Source organism: Panthera uncia, chromosome A2 (genome assembly GCF_023721935.1).
Source record: "Panthera uncia isolate 11264 chromosome A2, Puncia_PCG_1.0, whole genome shotgun sequence".
NCBI lineage: Eukaryota > Metazoa > Chordata > Mammalia > Carnivora > Felidae > Panthera > Panthera uncia.
In genome coordinates, this window is record NC_064816.1 from 21255439 (window position 1) to 21272313 (window position 16875).

Consider the following 16875-nt stretch of genomic DNA (forward strand, 5'->3'; position numbering starts at 1 on the left):
GTTTGCCACTGAAGACTAAGTTCGCATTTATCCTTAAATGTCCTGACTACAAAAGCAGCTTATAATTTCACACCAAAGTCCTGCTGTCAACATAAAAGTTAAAATTCATTTATTTTCCATGAAACTTAAGCATCTGAGTCAATAAATTAAAATACATATATTCTTTAAGAGTCTTTATACCAGGATGCTTATTTTTGGTCTTCAACACTGACTTCCTGCCCACTTTCACCACACAAAAGCAGCTCGCTCTCGTAACATGCGGACACCAAAGCGCTGCCATTCTCTCTGATAGATCCACAGCTCCTGTGTCGTGTCCAAACAAGCCAGCACGGCCCCTCCTTTCCATGCAATCAGCCGGGGATCCATGTCCTAGAGCAGTGACACAGCAAAAGCAGACAAGACATATACTTAATAATTTCCTTGTATTTGGGAGTAGGAAAAAAACCTGCTGAATCAATACTTAAAACAGCCGGATTTTCAACCTGCATTAAAGACTCATTCATGCAGGACCCATGAACTACAGACATCTCTCTGTTCCAACTGACAGGAAAACTTTTTAGTGTTTATTATGGAAGATGCTACCACTCACTATTATTCCACCAATAGGCCCCATATGCAGAAACAGACATAAGGAAATTACTTATTCTGAAGTTAGAGGGGAGTAAATGTATCCCGTAATCCCTCCCTCAGGATTAAAATTAAATAAGAACATTTCCAGGAACTGTTTGTGAGATATAATGAAATACAGATACAATCTCTTTCTAAATTCCTGGGCTTATGTTTCTTTCCAAGATAGTTCAGGCCAAAAGGATCCTTAATGATGCCCTGGTCCGGGGACCAGCAGCAGATCTTTAACATGAAAGCTAAAACTGAAGTTTTTCTGGCCAAGACCCGCCAGTCTTCTCCTTGCCCACCCAGTCCTTTTCCAAAGGCATGGCTTCTGGAAGCCAGCCGTGCTGGTCTGGAGAGCACAGTGGGGTCTAACACCCAGGAATCCAGGTGCCCACCCAGAGCTACTTGCACCAAATCTGTGACCTACTGAAAGAAATCTTTCCACTTGCCCATACCCTCAAGAGCTGCCCAGATGCAAGCTCATGCCTTCCAGGATTTTATTACAATTAGAATCAGTGCTGGTTTCATTCGCATACAATCCAACTGCACCATGGACAACAGACCTTGGGCCTTGTGATCACGTCCACATTCTCAATAATTCGCCTGAATGAAGGTGGCATTTTGTTGAGAATTCTGTGCTGCAGAAATTCTTGAGCTTTATGAAACATCAAACCACCTCCTACCACCAGGATGGAACTGTACATCTTCTTTTTGGTATCATCAGATGCTGAAAAGACAATGATATTCCTTCCACTCTTTCTTCCATATCCACCACTGGGCCAAGCCACCACCATCTCGTTTGGACAATTGAGGCTCCTCAAAGCTCTCTCCCCAACCCACCCTCAACAATGCAGCCAGAAGAACCTTGCAAAACACCAAAGTGAACATGCTGCCGCACCCCCCACCCTGCGACTTGCAGGATTAGGACCAAAATTTCTACGGGGGCCTACAAAGTCTACTGTGGCATGACTCACTGCTTCTCCAGCCCTATCCTGGCATCTCACCTCCCAGCCACGCTGGCCTCCACACAGGCCTCTTCCTTTGCCTGGAATGCCACCTGGTGACCTTCTGACCTCCTAGACTGTTCTCAAATGGCTCTTCCCTAAGAAAAGATTCCCTGCCTCCCACCATCTATACCTCCTCCTACCAGTAAAAATCCCTTATTAAGTCCCTCAATCAGAAGCTCTCAGAGTCAGCTCAATTTTCCCTTTTGTTCAACTTTGCAGCACCAGTCAGAGTTGTAATTTCACACTTGTGTGACAATTTAACTTCTTTGGTTTCCTCCACTAGGCTACATGCTCAACAAGGCTGGGAACCACTTCCTAACACCAGACAACGCAGGCACAAAGCATGTGCCCAACAGTTTTTCAATGCATATGCTACGCAGCACAACCACACCCTAGCCTGAACCAATTCACCTAACTGCTATCTTACAACGTGCTTACAACAGCAGTCTATGCTGTGAAGAATGGCTTTATCCAGGCCCAGGGCCTTCCCTTCAAACAGCGAGATGGCAGTCTTCCTGGACATCAGTGCTGTGAGAGCCTCCTCAGATTCATTGCCGGCCATCAAACAGTCTCCCTGGGAGGATCCCAAATCCACCTCCTGGGCATGGAGTCTTTCTGGAAGATCAGAGGACTGGCCACGAAGATCACCTTCAAATCCAATGGGTTTGGATGCAGACTTTCGGTCAGCAGTAGCTTTTGCAGACTTTAAATCAAACAAAAGGACAATCAAATGGATGGTATAACAGAATAGCGCTGATGTTCTCCAGCTAGACCCCACCCCTCCCTACTACACTACTTTATACTACTATAAAACAAAGGTCCACCACTGTGGTGCGGAGGGAATACACACTAGCACGTGGCCAAGCACCTGCACCCACTCCCAGATCACCTGGGAGTGAGACGTGGTATACAAAAGATGAGGGTGTGCTGACAATTCCAAAGCAGCCATTGGCAAGAAGGGCAAGTCTCACACCTATTACTGGTTGGATTTGCAAATTGAAATGACAGTGTACACGGACATTTCCCCCTTGAACTGAGTTTTTAAGTGGAGAATTTCAGTAGAATTCTTGTGCCTGTGCCTCCTGCCTAATCCTCATTTTCAGACCTTATCCAACCACCTCATGCTCACCATTGGGACAGGGACAAAGACTAGAAAAGGTTTATAAGCCCTCCTCTCTCCATCCTGAGCTGTTGTTTCACTGGGAGAGAAGAGCTTTCATTTGTGCCCCTGTATCAGACATCCTATTACTTGGATCATCAGCTCTGGACAAAAGAATTCAGCTTTTTGCCTAGGCCACATACCTTTTACATTATAATTTTAAAAATAGGTGAGATTTTACTAAAAATACTCACTACTGGATAAACATTCAAAAGTAGACAGCTTTCACACCAAAAATAAGTATCTTTATTAAATTAACTTTTAAATTTGTGGACTGGTATTCTGAAAATTGGCTTCATGTCTGCTGAATGAAGAAATCTGTCATCTGACTTGAAATTTAGACTTCATCACGTCTCCAGTTCTAAAAACAGTATTAGCTTCAGTATGTAGTCAGACTGCAGTGACTGCACCGACCCACTAATCACGGGCAAACTTCCGCAGGGACCAAGCTGTCTCCTCTCACACCAGAATTTCTGCAGACCTGTTCTTGCTTGCTCTGCGTGGCCAGCAGATAATGCTCATCATGAGGATCCTCAGGGTCACCCTGGGATCTGTGCTGCAAGGTTGTCATCTTCTGTCCAACAATTCCAAAAGTTGCTGGGTAAAACAAAGCCATTGGAGCCTGTGCAAGTAAGGAAAAGAATGATCAATCACGGACACGTGGCTTTCTGAAAAAAACTGATCTATTAAATTCTGTTCTTCCCAAAACAAAATTGGCAGATCAGATCCTAGAAGGCAGACTCAATAAGCATTCTCTTTTGGGAGTAGCATTATTTCTTTATTGCACAAGAGGCCAGAAAACTTAACAGAAATCATCCAACTGAATGAGTGATGTGACACCACAAAGAGAAATGTCAAAACGTGTAATGCAAGTGGCAAATAAACTACTTTATAATTTCCTAATAAGAACAGTCCTTCTCTCTCTAAATAACAAATCACATAGCAGCTAATTAAAAAGATGGTCCTCATCATCTATTCTAATCTGTACTCTATCAGTGGCTTAAAAGCTGGTTTAGCAGGGGTGCCTGGGTGGCTCAATCGGTTGAGTGTCTGACTTTGGCCCAGGTCATGATCTCACCGTTCGTGGGTTCAAGCCCCACACCAGGCTTTGCATTGACAGCGTGTAGCCTGCTTTGGATTCTCTGTCTCCCTCTCTCTCTCTCTGCCCCTCTCCCTCTCTCTCTCTCTCTGCCCCTCCCTCCCTCACCCTCTCTCTCTCAAAAATAAACACTAAACAGGGGCGCCTGGGTGGCTCAGTCAGTTGGGCATCAGACTTCGGCTCAGGTCATGATCTCACAGTTTGTGAGTTCAAGCCCCGTGTCGGGCTCTGTGCTGACAGCTCAGAGCCTGGAGCCTGCTTCGAACTCTGTGTCTCCTTCTCTCTCTGCTCCTCCCCTGCTCATGTTCTCTCTCCCTCTCAAAAATAAAGACTAAAAAAAAAAAAAAATTATTTTTAAAAATAAACACTAAACATAATGTTTAAAAAAAAAAAAAAGCTGGCTTAGCAGCTAATCTATACCACTTGACATTCTAACCTCACGAGGTTTCACACAAGTGCATATTCTCTCAGTGTGAGTGAACCAGGTCAGCTTTCTTTCTACCCACAGAAATATACACCCATATGTTACCTGGAGTTTTTCATCTCCTAATCGAAACTGGTAAAGTAGGGCAGGGGAATCCGGATGTCGAATCTGAAACTCATGATCCTGAAGCCCAGAGATGTCCTGATTCCAGGAAAAGATGCTGTCAGTGAGCCAGTAAAAGTGCATGTAAACTCCTCAAATTATAGTTAAGCCTCTCCACAATCCAAATCTCACTTATAACAAGACTGCCCTGCAACTTTGTACCATTCCACCTGGAACTTAGTAAAATAAGAGTCAAAATGTACCTTGCTTCCCTTTTAACAATTCCAAAATTTCTACCATCTGCATTTTTTTTCATTATTGAGACATATGAATACAATTACCCAAATCAATAAGCAAATTTTCTCAATAACTGAGAAATGCTACCAGTCTTAGGTTCCTCAAAATCCCATTATTCAGAATTAGATAGTCTGAAAAATGTTAGGGAAAAAAAAGTCTGACACAGATGCATAAAAAGGTAGGAATCCACATACAACAATGTTTGCAACATTAAGTGCTTCAAATGATGCCATTTTATTAAATGTCTGCACCTATATATTTATTACATGTAAAGGTGTATCTTCAACCTTTATCGGAATGATCAAAGATCCTAAAAAGAAAGGAAGTTCTTACATACTCTTTCTTAAAAAAGCCAGCTGTATTTTCTAGAGCCTGAGACACATCCTGATGGCTCTGACCTTACCAAAACACCCTCACTCCTTAAGAGCTTCCACTTCAAGGCTCTGTCAACTTGGGTTGAAAGCGTGGCATAACATTGTTACATTTTTTTTTTTAATGTTTATTTTTGAGAGAGAGAGAGAGAGAGAGAGAGAGAGACAGAGCACAAGCAGGGGAGTGGCAGAGACAGAGAGGGAGACACAGAATCCGAAACAGGCTCCAGGCTCTGAGATGTCAGCACAGAGCCCAACGCAGGGCTCGAACTCGGGAACGGTGAGATCATGACCTAGGCTGAAGTCAGATGCTCAACTGACTGAGCCACCCAGGCGCCCCAACATTGTTACATTTTTAACTGCCTTTTAAATATCTTACAATTTTTCCTGGAAATAAAAATAATCAGCAATTTTGATTTTGCTCCCACCTGATCTAAATGACAAAAAGTTTCTTTAAGGTGCTGTAGAAGAAGACAATCCATTTTATTTGTTAGCTGGCATTCTCGGTAAGGGAACCCAGCTCGCTGCATCAGCCAGTAGAAACACCTTGACACGTCAGAGCCCCCATACGCCAGACAGAGCCTAGAGTTAAAAGAAAAGGCAGGTGGGTAATCTGTCAGTCAAGAAGGTGCAAAGGGCGTTTCAAAAAATCCATCATGCAGAGAAACATGACAAGTCTCAAAAGATGTCTAATGCATGAACAGACTGAAAGGACAGGATGGACGAATGGGATGGAGAAATGGACTCCAGCACACAACCAGGGGTGGGCACCTAGGAGCAGTCATGCTATTTGCAAAAAGTCCAAGAAACAGAATACACATGACTAAATGCAGCTCATTCCTAAGTCACTATGTTTACCATACACTAGCTGTTTGCCTGTCTTGTATTCACCAGCATATCAAGTTCACAGGCAGTGACATCATAGGACAAACTCATGGGAAGAAAGTTTAGAGTGTACTACCCACTAACTGAATGGTTCTACAATTCGGAAAGAACACTGCTATGTTATTTTAGCAGTAGGAGACCTAGGTCCAGTATTTTCTCCACACTTTAAGAACCAACGGCATCAGCCAATACAAACAGTAGATGAGCCACAATAACTCACACTGGGTTTTCGAATGCACCATGACTTGGGGTGGGAAGCAATAGAGATTAACCTTCCTCATGGACTGGTTAGGCCCACTTTCCAATGTTTCTCTACTCTGTGACTCAAACTATCTATGTGAGGGATAAGAACTACAGCATCCTGAAGAAGCCATCCTGGGAGCACAAGATGTTGCAGAGAACCTGTATGTGCACTGCCTGTGTTGGGCTTGTCTAGGGAAGGACAAGCAGCAAACTTGTGCCTGATATCTCTCATATCAGTGATGACATCACAAAGGGAACGGACAAGAAAGCTACTCATCACTCACTGAACAATTACGACAAAAGCAAATACTCAAATGCTAGCTAGAGAATTCAGACCTGAAAACCTATTTTCCCCTACACGTCTTGTCTAAATAAAACTTTGCTATGAGCATAATTGGTATTTTCACTCCAGACCATAGCAAGACACAGAGCTAACACTACGCCAAGCAGGGATCTTCAGGAGCTGCTGATGTGAACTCACAGCAGAGAATTCCAACAGGAAAGGTAAAATCAGTGCTTTGTAGCCTTGCTAGAATTTGTATTTCCACAACTGTGAATATAATTCCTTATAAAAATTTCATTTCTAAGGGGCCCCTGGGTGGCTCAGTCTGTTAAGTGTCCGACTTCCGCTCAGATCGTGATCTCGCGGTTTGTGAGTTCGAGCCCCGCATCTGGCTCTGTGCTGACAGCTCAGAGCCTGGAGCCTGCTTCCCATTCTGTGTCTCCCTCTCTCTCTGTCCCTCCCCCACTTGTGCTCTGTCTCTATCAAAAATGAATAAATGTAAAAAAAAAAAAAAAAAAATTAAAAAAAAAAATTTCATTTCTAACTTGTGACGCTTTATAGCTGAACAGGCTCTGAGGGGAGAAGGAGCAGAGAAAGCCACCTTCCAAGGTCCTTACCGAGTATTCCGATGAGAGACCCCATCCTCCACACAACACACACTTGTCTTCTGATCTCCAACATCTACGATACAAGTGCTGCTTAAACCACTTCCAAAGGTGGCACACACAGACTCCTGATGGACCACAATCCCTGAGACACAAAGGCAGAGGAGCCATCAGCTAGGCAGCAGTAAAGATCGTAAGACAGACATTCAGTTAAAGTCTGGAAACCCCTGAGCAATCGTCCAAGCACAGCAGATCCTCTCAGAATAAACATTTCAAGAAAGCAGTGAATTAGATTAACTTTGTCAATAAAAACAGAAAACCAATCTCATTTCAGGTAGATTTCTCTGGAATATAGGACATACCTGAAAAACCCATCTTCATTAAGATCATATTCACTAGTTCTTTCACATGCTGTTTATTATAGATATCAGGAATCAGCAAGATACATCTATAATACTAAAAAGAAAAGCAAAGGGGAAAAAAAAAAGATAAAACAGTTAATGCTAAAGTCCGGTCAAAATAAATGTCACTACATTTGTCTTCAGAGAGGATTCTCTCTAAAGGATGGCAACAATGATTAGGGGCACGAAACAAAACCTCAACCCCCCCTGCTATCTTTGGGGTTTAATGAAAACACTAATTTTGAAGTTGTGTGAGGATTTTTTTTTTCCCTTTAAATTATTAAAAACTTGTCAAATGGTATCACAACCCCAGATTTCAAAATATACTACAAAGCTATAATAATCAGGACTGTATGATACCAGCACAAAAATACACATATAGATCAATGAACAGAATAGAACCCAGAAATAAACCCACACATATATGGTCAATTTGACACAGGAGGCAAGGATATACAATGGGAAAATATCTCTTCAACAAATGGTGCTGGAAAAACTGGACAGTTACATGCAAAATAATGAAACTGGACCACTTTCTTAAACCATTCACGAAAATACATTAGAAATGAATTAAAAATGGAGATGTGAGACCTGAAATGATAAAACTCCTAGAAGAAAACACAGGCAGCAAATTCTTTGACATCAGCCTTAGCAACATTTTTCTGGTTTCCTGAGGCAAGGGAAGCAAAAGTAAAACTAAACTATTGGAGCTATAGTAAAATAAGTTTGGACAATGAAGAAAGCCATCAACAAAACGAAAAGGCAACCTTACCTGATTGGAGAAGGTATTTGCAAATGATATATCTGGTAAGTGATTAACAGCCAAAATATATAAAGAACTTCTACAACCCAACACCAGAAGAACAAATAATCCAATTAGAAAATGGGCCTTGGACCTCAATAGACACATTTTTCCAAAGACATAGAGATGGCCAACAGACACACGAAAGGATGCTCAACATCACTAATCATTAGGCAAATGCAAATCAAAACCACAGTGAGATATCACCTCACAACTGTCAGAATGGCTAGTATCAAACAGACAAGAAATAACGGGTGTTGGCAAGGATGTGAAGAAAAAGGAACACTGTTGGTAGGAATGTAAATTGGTACAGCTGCTACGGAAAACAGAATGGAGATTCCAAAAAAATTAGAAATAGAAATAATGCACAATCCACAGTAGTAGTAACTCCACTACTATTACCCAAAGAAAATGAAAACAGTAATTTTAAAAAATATATGCATTCCTTTCAGTGAAGCATTATTTACTACAGCCAAGATATGGAAGCAACCTAAGTGTCCACTAATAGATAAATGGATAAAGAAGATTGGTATATACATATAATAGGATATTACTCAGCTATATAAAAGAATGAGATCTTGCTATCTGCAATAACATGGATGGACCTAGAGGGTATTATGCTAAGTACAGGAAGTCAAAGAAAGATAAATACAATACGATTTCACTTACATGTGGAATCTAACATACAAAACAAATGAAAAACCAAAAAAAGCAGAAACAGACCCATAAATACAGAGAACAAATTAGTAGTTGCCAGATGCAAGGAAGGTGGGGGATGGGAAAAATGCGTGAAAGAAAGTGGGAGATAGAGGTTTCCAGTTATAGAATGAATAAATCATGGGGATGAAAAATCCAGCATAGGGAATACAGTCCTCGGTATTGTAACAGCACAGTATGGGGACAGACAGTAGCTACACTTGGGGTAAGCACAGCATTATGTATAGTGTTGCCAAATCACTGTGCTGTACCTGAAATTAATGTGTCATTGTATGTCAACTATACTTCGATTAAAAAAGAAAACCAAAAACAAAAACAAATTTTGTGAAATTAAAAATAAGACAAACGTATGTCACAAAAAAGGCCCAGAGAGAAGGCATAAACATGAGCAAGTTTGCTGGTTGCAGAGCAATAGAGACAGACACCAAAGAAACAGTAAGAAAAAGAGAAGGCACCAGAACTGAAGTCAGCCAAGAAGGAAGATACCCTCCACACCTTAAGGCTGAGAATGCTCCAAGGACAATAGATTACAAACAACTCAGGTATACGTACTTAAACACAAGTAAGACAAGACTCTCAAAGGCAATCCAAGTAACTGGGAATTTTAGCTCACCTTTAAATCTTTGAGTGGAATTTCCAAGTATTTTTGTATTGCGTGAGACCATATTACTTCAATATCTGCCAGAACAGCCGTAAGGGAGCCCCCAGGTCCTGGGTGAATATTTAACTGACCTCTTCTGATAGGCCAGTGAATATTATAACAGTCCAATGGATTAACATACAAGGCCTAGAAAAGACAGGGAGATGAATACATTGTTAAACTTTTCTTGGGCATTTTCTGAATTCACGTTTAAACATCTAAGATCATGGGCATTGAAGAGGGCATCTTTTGGGATGAGCACTGGGTGTTGTATGGAAACCAATTTGACAATAAATTTCATAAAAAAAAAAAAATCTAAGACCAGAGTTATGATTAACATTTGCTCACTATTCTAATTAACTTTTTTTAATGTTTATTTTTGTTGTTGTTGTTGAGAGAGAGACAAGAATGAGCAGGGGAGGGAAAGAGAGAGAAGGAGACATGGAATCCGAAGCAGGCTCTGGGCTCCGAGCTATCAGCACAGAGGCCAACGCAGGGTTTGAACTCACGAACCTGAGCTGAAGTCAGACGCTTAACCGACTGAGCTACTACCCAGGCGCCCCCATTTGCTCACTATTCTAAATGTTGAGAGTGGAGTACCTAACATCACAGGAGCCTGTGTGAGTATCTGGGCCTGCAAGGAAGATGGAAGATGGTGAATTCTAGGAAACAACTAGAACTGGATGGTGCTGCAAAGTTCCCTACCTCTTCTCCCACCAAAAACTCAGGGTGATGAGATGTGTTTGTCCACTTATTTCCAGAACAGTGATCTAAAATTGCAGGTCGCATCTGCTTGTTGTAGGAGCGTGCCTGAAATAAAAGAACATCAGAAAACTCTCTGAATTTTTGCAAGAAAAAAGGAGAGGGGGAAGGAAAATGTAGTATGAGTCCTCTTTTCTCCTCTCTCACATACCAGATATAGTAGATTACAAAATGTAATCACAAGCCCTAAATATCTGGCAAAATACTGACTGGTCACAGGAAGATTCTCTTGGCCTTTTCTACAATTGTGATTTTTTACCCATGGTTTTAAAACCTAGACTGTGATTCATAACCAGTCCAAAATCACTACTATACTCTGCTTAAAACTGAATACACATTTATGTATCATACCAACTCACATCCACTAACAGTATTTTTTATCATATTAAAATGACAAATGTAGGAAGAACATAGCTTCCCATGTTCTTACAGATCCTGGAATTATACACTTAAGACCATCAGGTAAACTATAAATGTTTATGAACTTGCCATAAGAAAACCATCTTTTCAATTATTCAGCATGCCCAAGCATTTGTGACACTGATTTGGATATTCTGTAGGTGGTTATGAATGGTTTTTTCTTCCTCTTTTAAGGAAATCCTATCTTTAATTTGCATAATGAAACTGAGAGAGTACACGATTGGCATTATGACACAATAGCAGTTAAAGAATAAATCTGAAGAAAGAGTTAAGGGTGAACCTGTTCAGGGGACACAGGAATCCGTCTTGTACCGTTTGACATCTTTTTAGACCATATTGCTTGATCCACCATTTTAAGGCCATTTTGTCTTTGTTCATTACTTTCTGGTTTCTGGGGGGAAAAGTGAGAGATGAGCAGTACAAAGGATTCAGTGAAAAGAGAAAGCAATTTGGCAAACTACTAATTTAATCCACCAAGAAGAAATGCTCCCTCATCAACAAGTAGCAGTATTTCCTTAATCTTTGTCATACGTATCAATCTTAAGAACTCAAAGTAATCATTTTACTATTTATAAATTAAAAAGTCAGAAAGGAACCCTCACCCATAAACCCAACTATTTGCAAAAATCTATAACCTCAAGGAAGTCTGAATGACAAAATTTTTCATAGCACTGATCAGGATAGCTAGCTACTTTGTATTTATAAAGTATTTCAGAGACTTTTCCGTACATGTACATAATTCTCATTATTCTCGATTTTGTAACAATGCTACATTCACTCATGTGTTATTTTGTTTAATCAGCAGGTATTCAAGTTGCTGTGACATTATAAGGAATAGATCTGTAAACATCTCTGTGAAAAAGTTATTGTTTTCTATCAACTTTTACCCCTGACATTTATGCCCTAAAAAAGAATTGTAAGATCCAAAAATATAAGTGAATTTAGACTCTTATACTCTCAAGTTACATTTAGGCTTAGAAATGGGACTTACACAGTCTTCCAGTCATGCTAAAAAAAAAAAAAAATCCTAAAGTTTACTATTTGAAGTATAGAAACTGCAAATTCCTAAAACTACCTTCGATCTAAAACTTAAACATGGATTACGATGCAAAATATATATTTTAACATCTACCATGAAATACTTTCTCATAATTACTATCTGCAAGATAAGATAAAGTAAATGCTACCTACAAGGATATATGTAGTTTTGCCTTCAGATTACAATTTGACCTAAGATTGTAGTAACTGATTATAACAATTCAATTTACTTATAGATTGAAAATACAAGCTCAATATACACTGTAAGTATCTGGAAGAGAAAAATTTGGCAGTCAGTTAATAGAGACCTTAAGGCATTATTTTAAGTGAGCGACATCACCTTTATCAATACCCAATTCATATTGATGGGTGAAAAAATTTTTAATTTACTTTTGTTATAATTATTTCTATACAATCTAACACCACTAGCTCAGATTAAAAATACTACTTGTAACCCTGAATGATGTTATTATTTTAAAACGCATTAAAGCTATGAAGATGGAGATGTTTATTCAAGTATACTGTGTATACTTGAATGTGTAAGCTCTCCCAAAGAAACCACCTTGGGCTTTCTCTCCAGGTCCTCCATTTCTGACTTACATTTAGTCCTTCCCTTAGGAGCCAGTTGTCCTTGTATAGTGGCTGCCCTTGTTGTTTGTGCCTTCGTGCAATTACATGAGGAATGCTAGCAGGAAGTGTGTCTGTAGCTCGCCCAATCCTTAAGGTTGTTGAACCTGGGTGTATGACAACAATGAAGTTGCTCTGGATTTGCTGCAAATGCAAAACACAGGAGTGCGACCTTGGTAAATAATATGCAGGTAACAAGTTAAATAACATGTAGGTAACAGGCAAGACTAAGAAGTTAAGTTTCCTATGACTATCAGACTCAAAGGTATCAAAATAATTCACTGAAGGTAGCTCTTTGAGGGGCATCCAATTATTGCTCTCTGCCTGAATGCAAACTCTTTTAGTATTTCTGTGCTCCCAGGATCTGACCACAGTACACAGGTCAGTATTTGTTTAAATGAACAAAACCATAATTATCTAATGCAAGTTAACCTATAATTACTGGGCATTTCTGTGCTAGGTACTGGGGGTACAATGGTGACCAAGACAAAATCCTGACCACCAGAGAACTTTCAGATTACTAGGGGTCACAGGCAAGGAATACACGTGGGAAATACCATGACTAGTGAAGTACTACTAGCTAAAGCTGAGTCACTTAAAGATGCTTAGATTCTAAGCCTCCACTACACATTTTCTGATTCAGAATTTCCAGGGAGAGCCACCATTCCTGCACGACTCCTTAGGTAGTAAGGAGCTGCCCTTGAGCTATAGATGTGTCTTCTTGCATGTATCCATTTAAAATATTTCCATAGTTTGCCCGTAAGATACAGTCAGGAACCTCTGAGATCAAGACCCTGTCTACTTCTCTAACCTTACTTGAGGACCACTTCCTTTCTCTTTAATCTTCCTAATCTAGATCTCTCTTGATTTCTTGGGGCACCTGGGTGGTTCATCTGGTTAAGCATCGGACTTCGGCTCAGGTCATGATGTCACAGCTCATGAGTTCAGGTCCCTCGTCGGGCTTTGTGCTGACAGCATAGAGCCTGGAGCCTGCTTCAGATTCTGTGTCTCCCTCTCTCTCTACCCCTCCCTCCACTCATACCATCTCTCTCTGTCAAAAGTAAATAAACATTTAAAAAACATTTTTTTTAATTTTAGCTATCTCTTGATTTAACTCACCACTCTGACTTCCAGATCTTCACACAGGCAGCTCCCTTTGCCTGCCACGTCCTTTCTCCCTGGTAAATCCTACTTTCCCCTTCAGTTCTGAAGTTAAATATCATCAGATTAGGTTTGCTTGTCCCCTTACAATATAACCTTATGGTACCCTTTTTCTTGACACTTGTCATTCTTGTAATTTTTTACTGTCTGCCCTCCCAACAGACAAAAACCTTCATGTAAAAAGGGATCACTTCTGTCTTGTTCACTATCTATGCCCAGTGCACAGCGCACAGGATCCTAGGAGATATTGAAAGCAGCACTTACACATGGCTGGCGTGATGTTAAACAGTACTTCCCAAGCTTTTTTGTGCTATGGCAGACATTTGTCCAGCAGACCGGAGTGAAAAGATGAAACTGCTTGCCATTGGAGATACCTGTACCTCATTAATGGCACACAGGCTGCAGCATATTGATCAGAAAGCTCTGGGGTAGTAATGGCAGTCTTCCAAAGCATGGACAAATATTTTTTAACAACTACATATTTATTTTAACATTTCAGGAAAAAACTAGCCAGTACATCCCACACATCACTTCCTGAATATTATTACTTAAATAAGACCAAGTAAAAGAAGTTATTAAGCAAATAATGGATATGAAAAAACCATAGAGAACATGGAAAAACTAAAGGGTGTTCTACAACTGACTGGATTAAGGAAATGTTGTTATAGTGGTTAAGGGCCCAGGATCTGGATTCACAGATTTGTCTTCAAATTCATACTGCACCACTTCCTTGCTCTGGATGAGGTTCCTACCTCACAGAGCTATTGTGAGGCTTAAGCGAATTAATCTTGCAGCCCAGGGTCTGTCTAACCTTCCAAAGTTCTGCACTGCCTTCAGAAGAGACCAGACTCTTTCTTTATGCTTCTCATGATAGGCTCCGCTACAATCTCCTGTCCCACCTCTCGCTCCCTCTTCTTCCTCACTTCCAGACACCCTGATCACCAACACTTGATCTCCTCTCCTGACCCAGGTCTCTTCCACACTGTTCTCCTTCCGAGATTTCCCCTAACTCCTAATCACTCTTTGGGTCTTAGTCCAAACGTCATTTCCTTTAAAACCTTCTCAGACCATCAGGGCCAGAGGAGGCACCGTGTGTGCCCAACACTTCCCTATGGCCTTCTGTACTAGCCCATCTGACACCATATACCCTGATACCTGCTGCCCAACTGTGAGCTCTACCCTCCTGCCTCCCAGTCACAGAATGCTAAAGAATCATACATGGTGGGAATGTGCAAGGCCCATACAGACCATCCAGCCTGCCCCCTCAACTAGAAGGGCGGAGAAACAGGCCAGGGCAACAGTAACTATCACCCTGGGGGATTCCCATGAGCCAGCACGGTGCTATACATCCTACAGCTGCCTGAACAGTTGGGTGTTATCCTTAACCCAGCCACCAGTTAGGAAGCTGCCTCACAGATGTCCAACATGAAATTCTGACCACGTAAATGCCTTATTTTTGCTGTGAATTTACCCATTTTCCTACGGGAATGTTGGTATTTTTTCATTCATCAGTAGGAATACACACACACAGGTCCTTTGCCGGCCATGCTACGACAAATAATTTTTTTCTGGTTGGTATGACTTCATCTTGTTCTGATTTTGACACACAAACTCTTCTTGACCATTCAGACGATCGTCTGCCTTTTCCTTGCTTTATGCTGGAATCGGCCTCCACTCCCAAAGATAGCCTTCACACAGGAAAACGCCTGCACCGCCAAGTGTCCTTGACCGGCGCTAAACTCCACCTGCGCTCACTGACACTCCACAGCTGCTTGGAAGGCAGGCAACGGCCCGGGGCCCATACCTCGGCCGACCGGAGAGACAACCACCACCCGCGCCAGCCACGAGGGTGGGGGCCGGAAGCCTTGCCTCGCCGCCTGCCTTTTCACCCCCGCCCAACCGGAAGGCCTTCTTCGAGACCCGCCCCCAGCGCCGCGCCGCACCTCCTGCAGCGACTCCGGCACCAGCGCGGGCACGATGGGTCGTTTCACGCCGCGCTGCTCCTTCTCCTTCTCTCCGCCCTTCTCCTTCCCGTTCTCAGCGTCCCCCTTCTCCGCCTGGGTCATCGCGGCCGCTGACAAACCCCGACCTCCAGCCTCAGGGACGCACCGCGCCCGCCGGAGCCGGCTGGGCCCCCGCGCACGCGCAGCCTCCCAGCCTGGTGCCCGGCAACCAAGATGGCGACGGACAGCAGCCCCAGAGGCTTCCGGGAAAGCGGAGGGGCGGCGCTGTCCAGAGGAGGACGGGGCGGGAGTGGGGCGTGGATGGGTGGGTGTTGCTGTGATTTGTCCTGGCGGTGGGATGTCCGAAGCCTCCTTGTTTTTCCTTTCGAGCGCTACACCCGGCATTGCGTTTTGCTCTCACAATAGGAAGCCTCTATTCTTGGCTTCCTAGACCCTAACTGCTCCTAGTTCTCCTCATACTGCGCTGGTTAGGTTCAGAACAGCTTCTGATGTTAAGGTTTTCTTGAGTTAGGACGCCTCTCTCCACACCCCTGGGATGACTTTATCCGGTTTCATGGCTTTGCATATGAATATAACTCCCAGGTTCATGATTCCAGTCTGGAAGTGACCCTGAGATCCAGACTGATAACCAACAGCCTATTTGGTATCTCCACGTGTATGTCCACAAGGCATAGCAAACTTACATGCGCCCAAACTGGAACTCTTGATACCCGCGCCATCCCCTCTGCCCCCAGCCTACTCCCATTTTCACCATCTCAGTAAATACCACTTTGATTCTGCAGTTGTCCAATCTATCAGTAAATCCTGCAGTCTCTAAAATACATCTTGAATGAATCCACTTCTCCATCCCTACGGTTACCTAGCCCAAAACTACTATCCTCTCATCTGGACTGCAACAGCTTCTTAACCCAACTCCCTGCTTCCATCTTGTCCTCCTGCAATGTGTTCTTAATGCACTTGCCCAAATGTCAACTTCTACTAAATTATGAAGTAATCAATACCATGTACGCAGCATTCCACTTAATACCACCTGTGAGTTATCTTGGACAAAAATTAAACCCACGCTTTACTCTCATGGTTTCCCCTTGTTCATGGAACAGAATCTAAACAAACTCACCATAGCCTAGAAGGCCATTCTTAACCCAGTTTCTGCTACCTCTAAGTTCATCTCATCTCTTTCCTTCTGTTGGCATTTCCGGTTACCCTTGCTTTCTTTCAGCTTCTCACACGTGCCAAGTCCTTCCCTTCATTGGACC

At 42.2% G+C, this 16875-nt stretch overlaps 1 protein-coding gene across 2 annotated transcripts; it reads right to left on the reverse strand.

Annotated features, from left to right (window-relative positions):
• Window positions 1-84: 84 nt before the first annotated feature.
• Window positions 85-15818, reverse strand: ACTR8 (actin related protein 8). 2 transcript variants are annotated; one of them, XM_049640717.1, is made up of 13 exons: window positions 15599-15818; window positions 12468-12638; window positions 11110-11220; window positions 10353-10457; window positions 9621-9794; window positions 7450-7543; window positions 7100-7232; window positions 5500-5653; window positions 4407-4502; window positions 3260-3400; window positions 2058-2322; window positions 1176-1339; window positions 85-369 (listed from the first exon to the last, which is right to left on the reverse strand). In XM_049640717.1, the coding sequence occupies exons 1-13, from the start codon at window positions 15719-15721 to the stop codon at window positions 226-228; spliced, it is 1875 nt and encodes a 624-aa protein (XP_049496674.1). In that variant the 5' UTR covers window positions 15722-15818; the 3' UTR covers window positions 85-225. The 2 variants fall into 2 exon arrangements, with proteins under 2 accessions (XP_049496674.1, XP_049496675.1); XM_049640718.1 differs by lacking the exon at window positions 1176-1339 and having other exon boundaries at window positions 280-369.
• Window positions 15819-16875: the final 1057 nt, after the last annotated feature.

Excerpts from the sequence above, each read along its gene's own strand:
- ACTR8 (XM_049640717.1), bottom strand. The coding sequence starts at position 15,721 with ATGACCCAGGCGGAGAAGGGGGACGCTGAGAACGGGAAGGAGAAGGGC. Across the intron at positions 9,795-10,352 it reads AGTTTTTGGTGGGAGAAGAG|GCCTTGTATGTTAATCCATT; the intron begins GTAGGGAACTTT and ends TGTCTTTTCTAG. Across the intron at positions 370-1,175 it reads ACGTGATCACAAGGCCCAAG|GACATGGATCCCCGGCTGAT; the intron begins GTCTGTTGTCCA and ends TCACTGCTCTAG.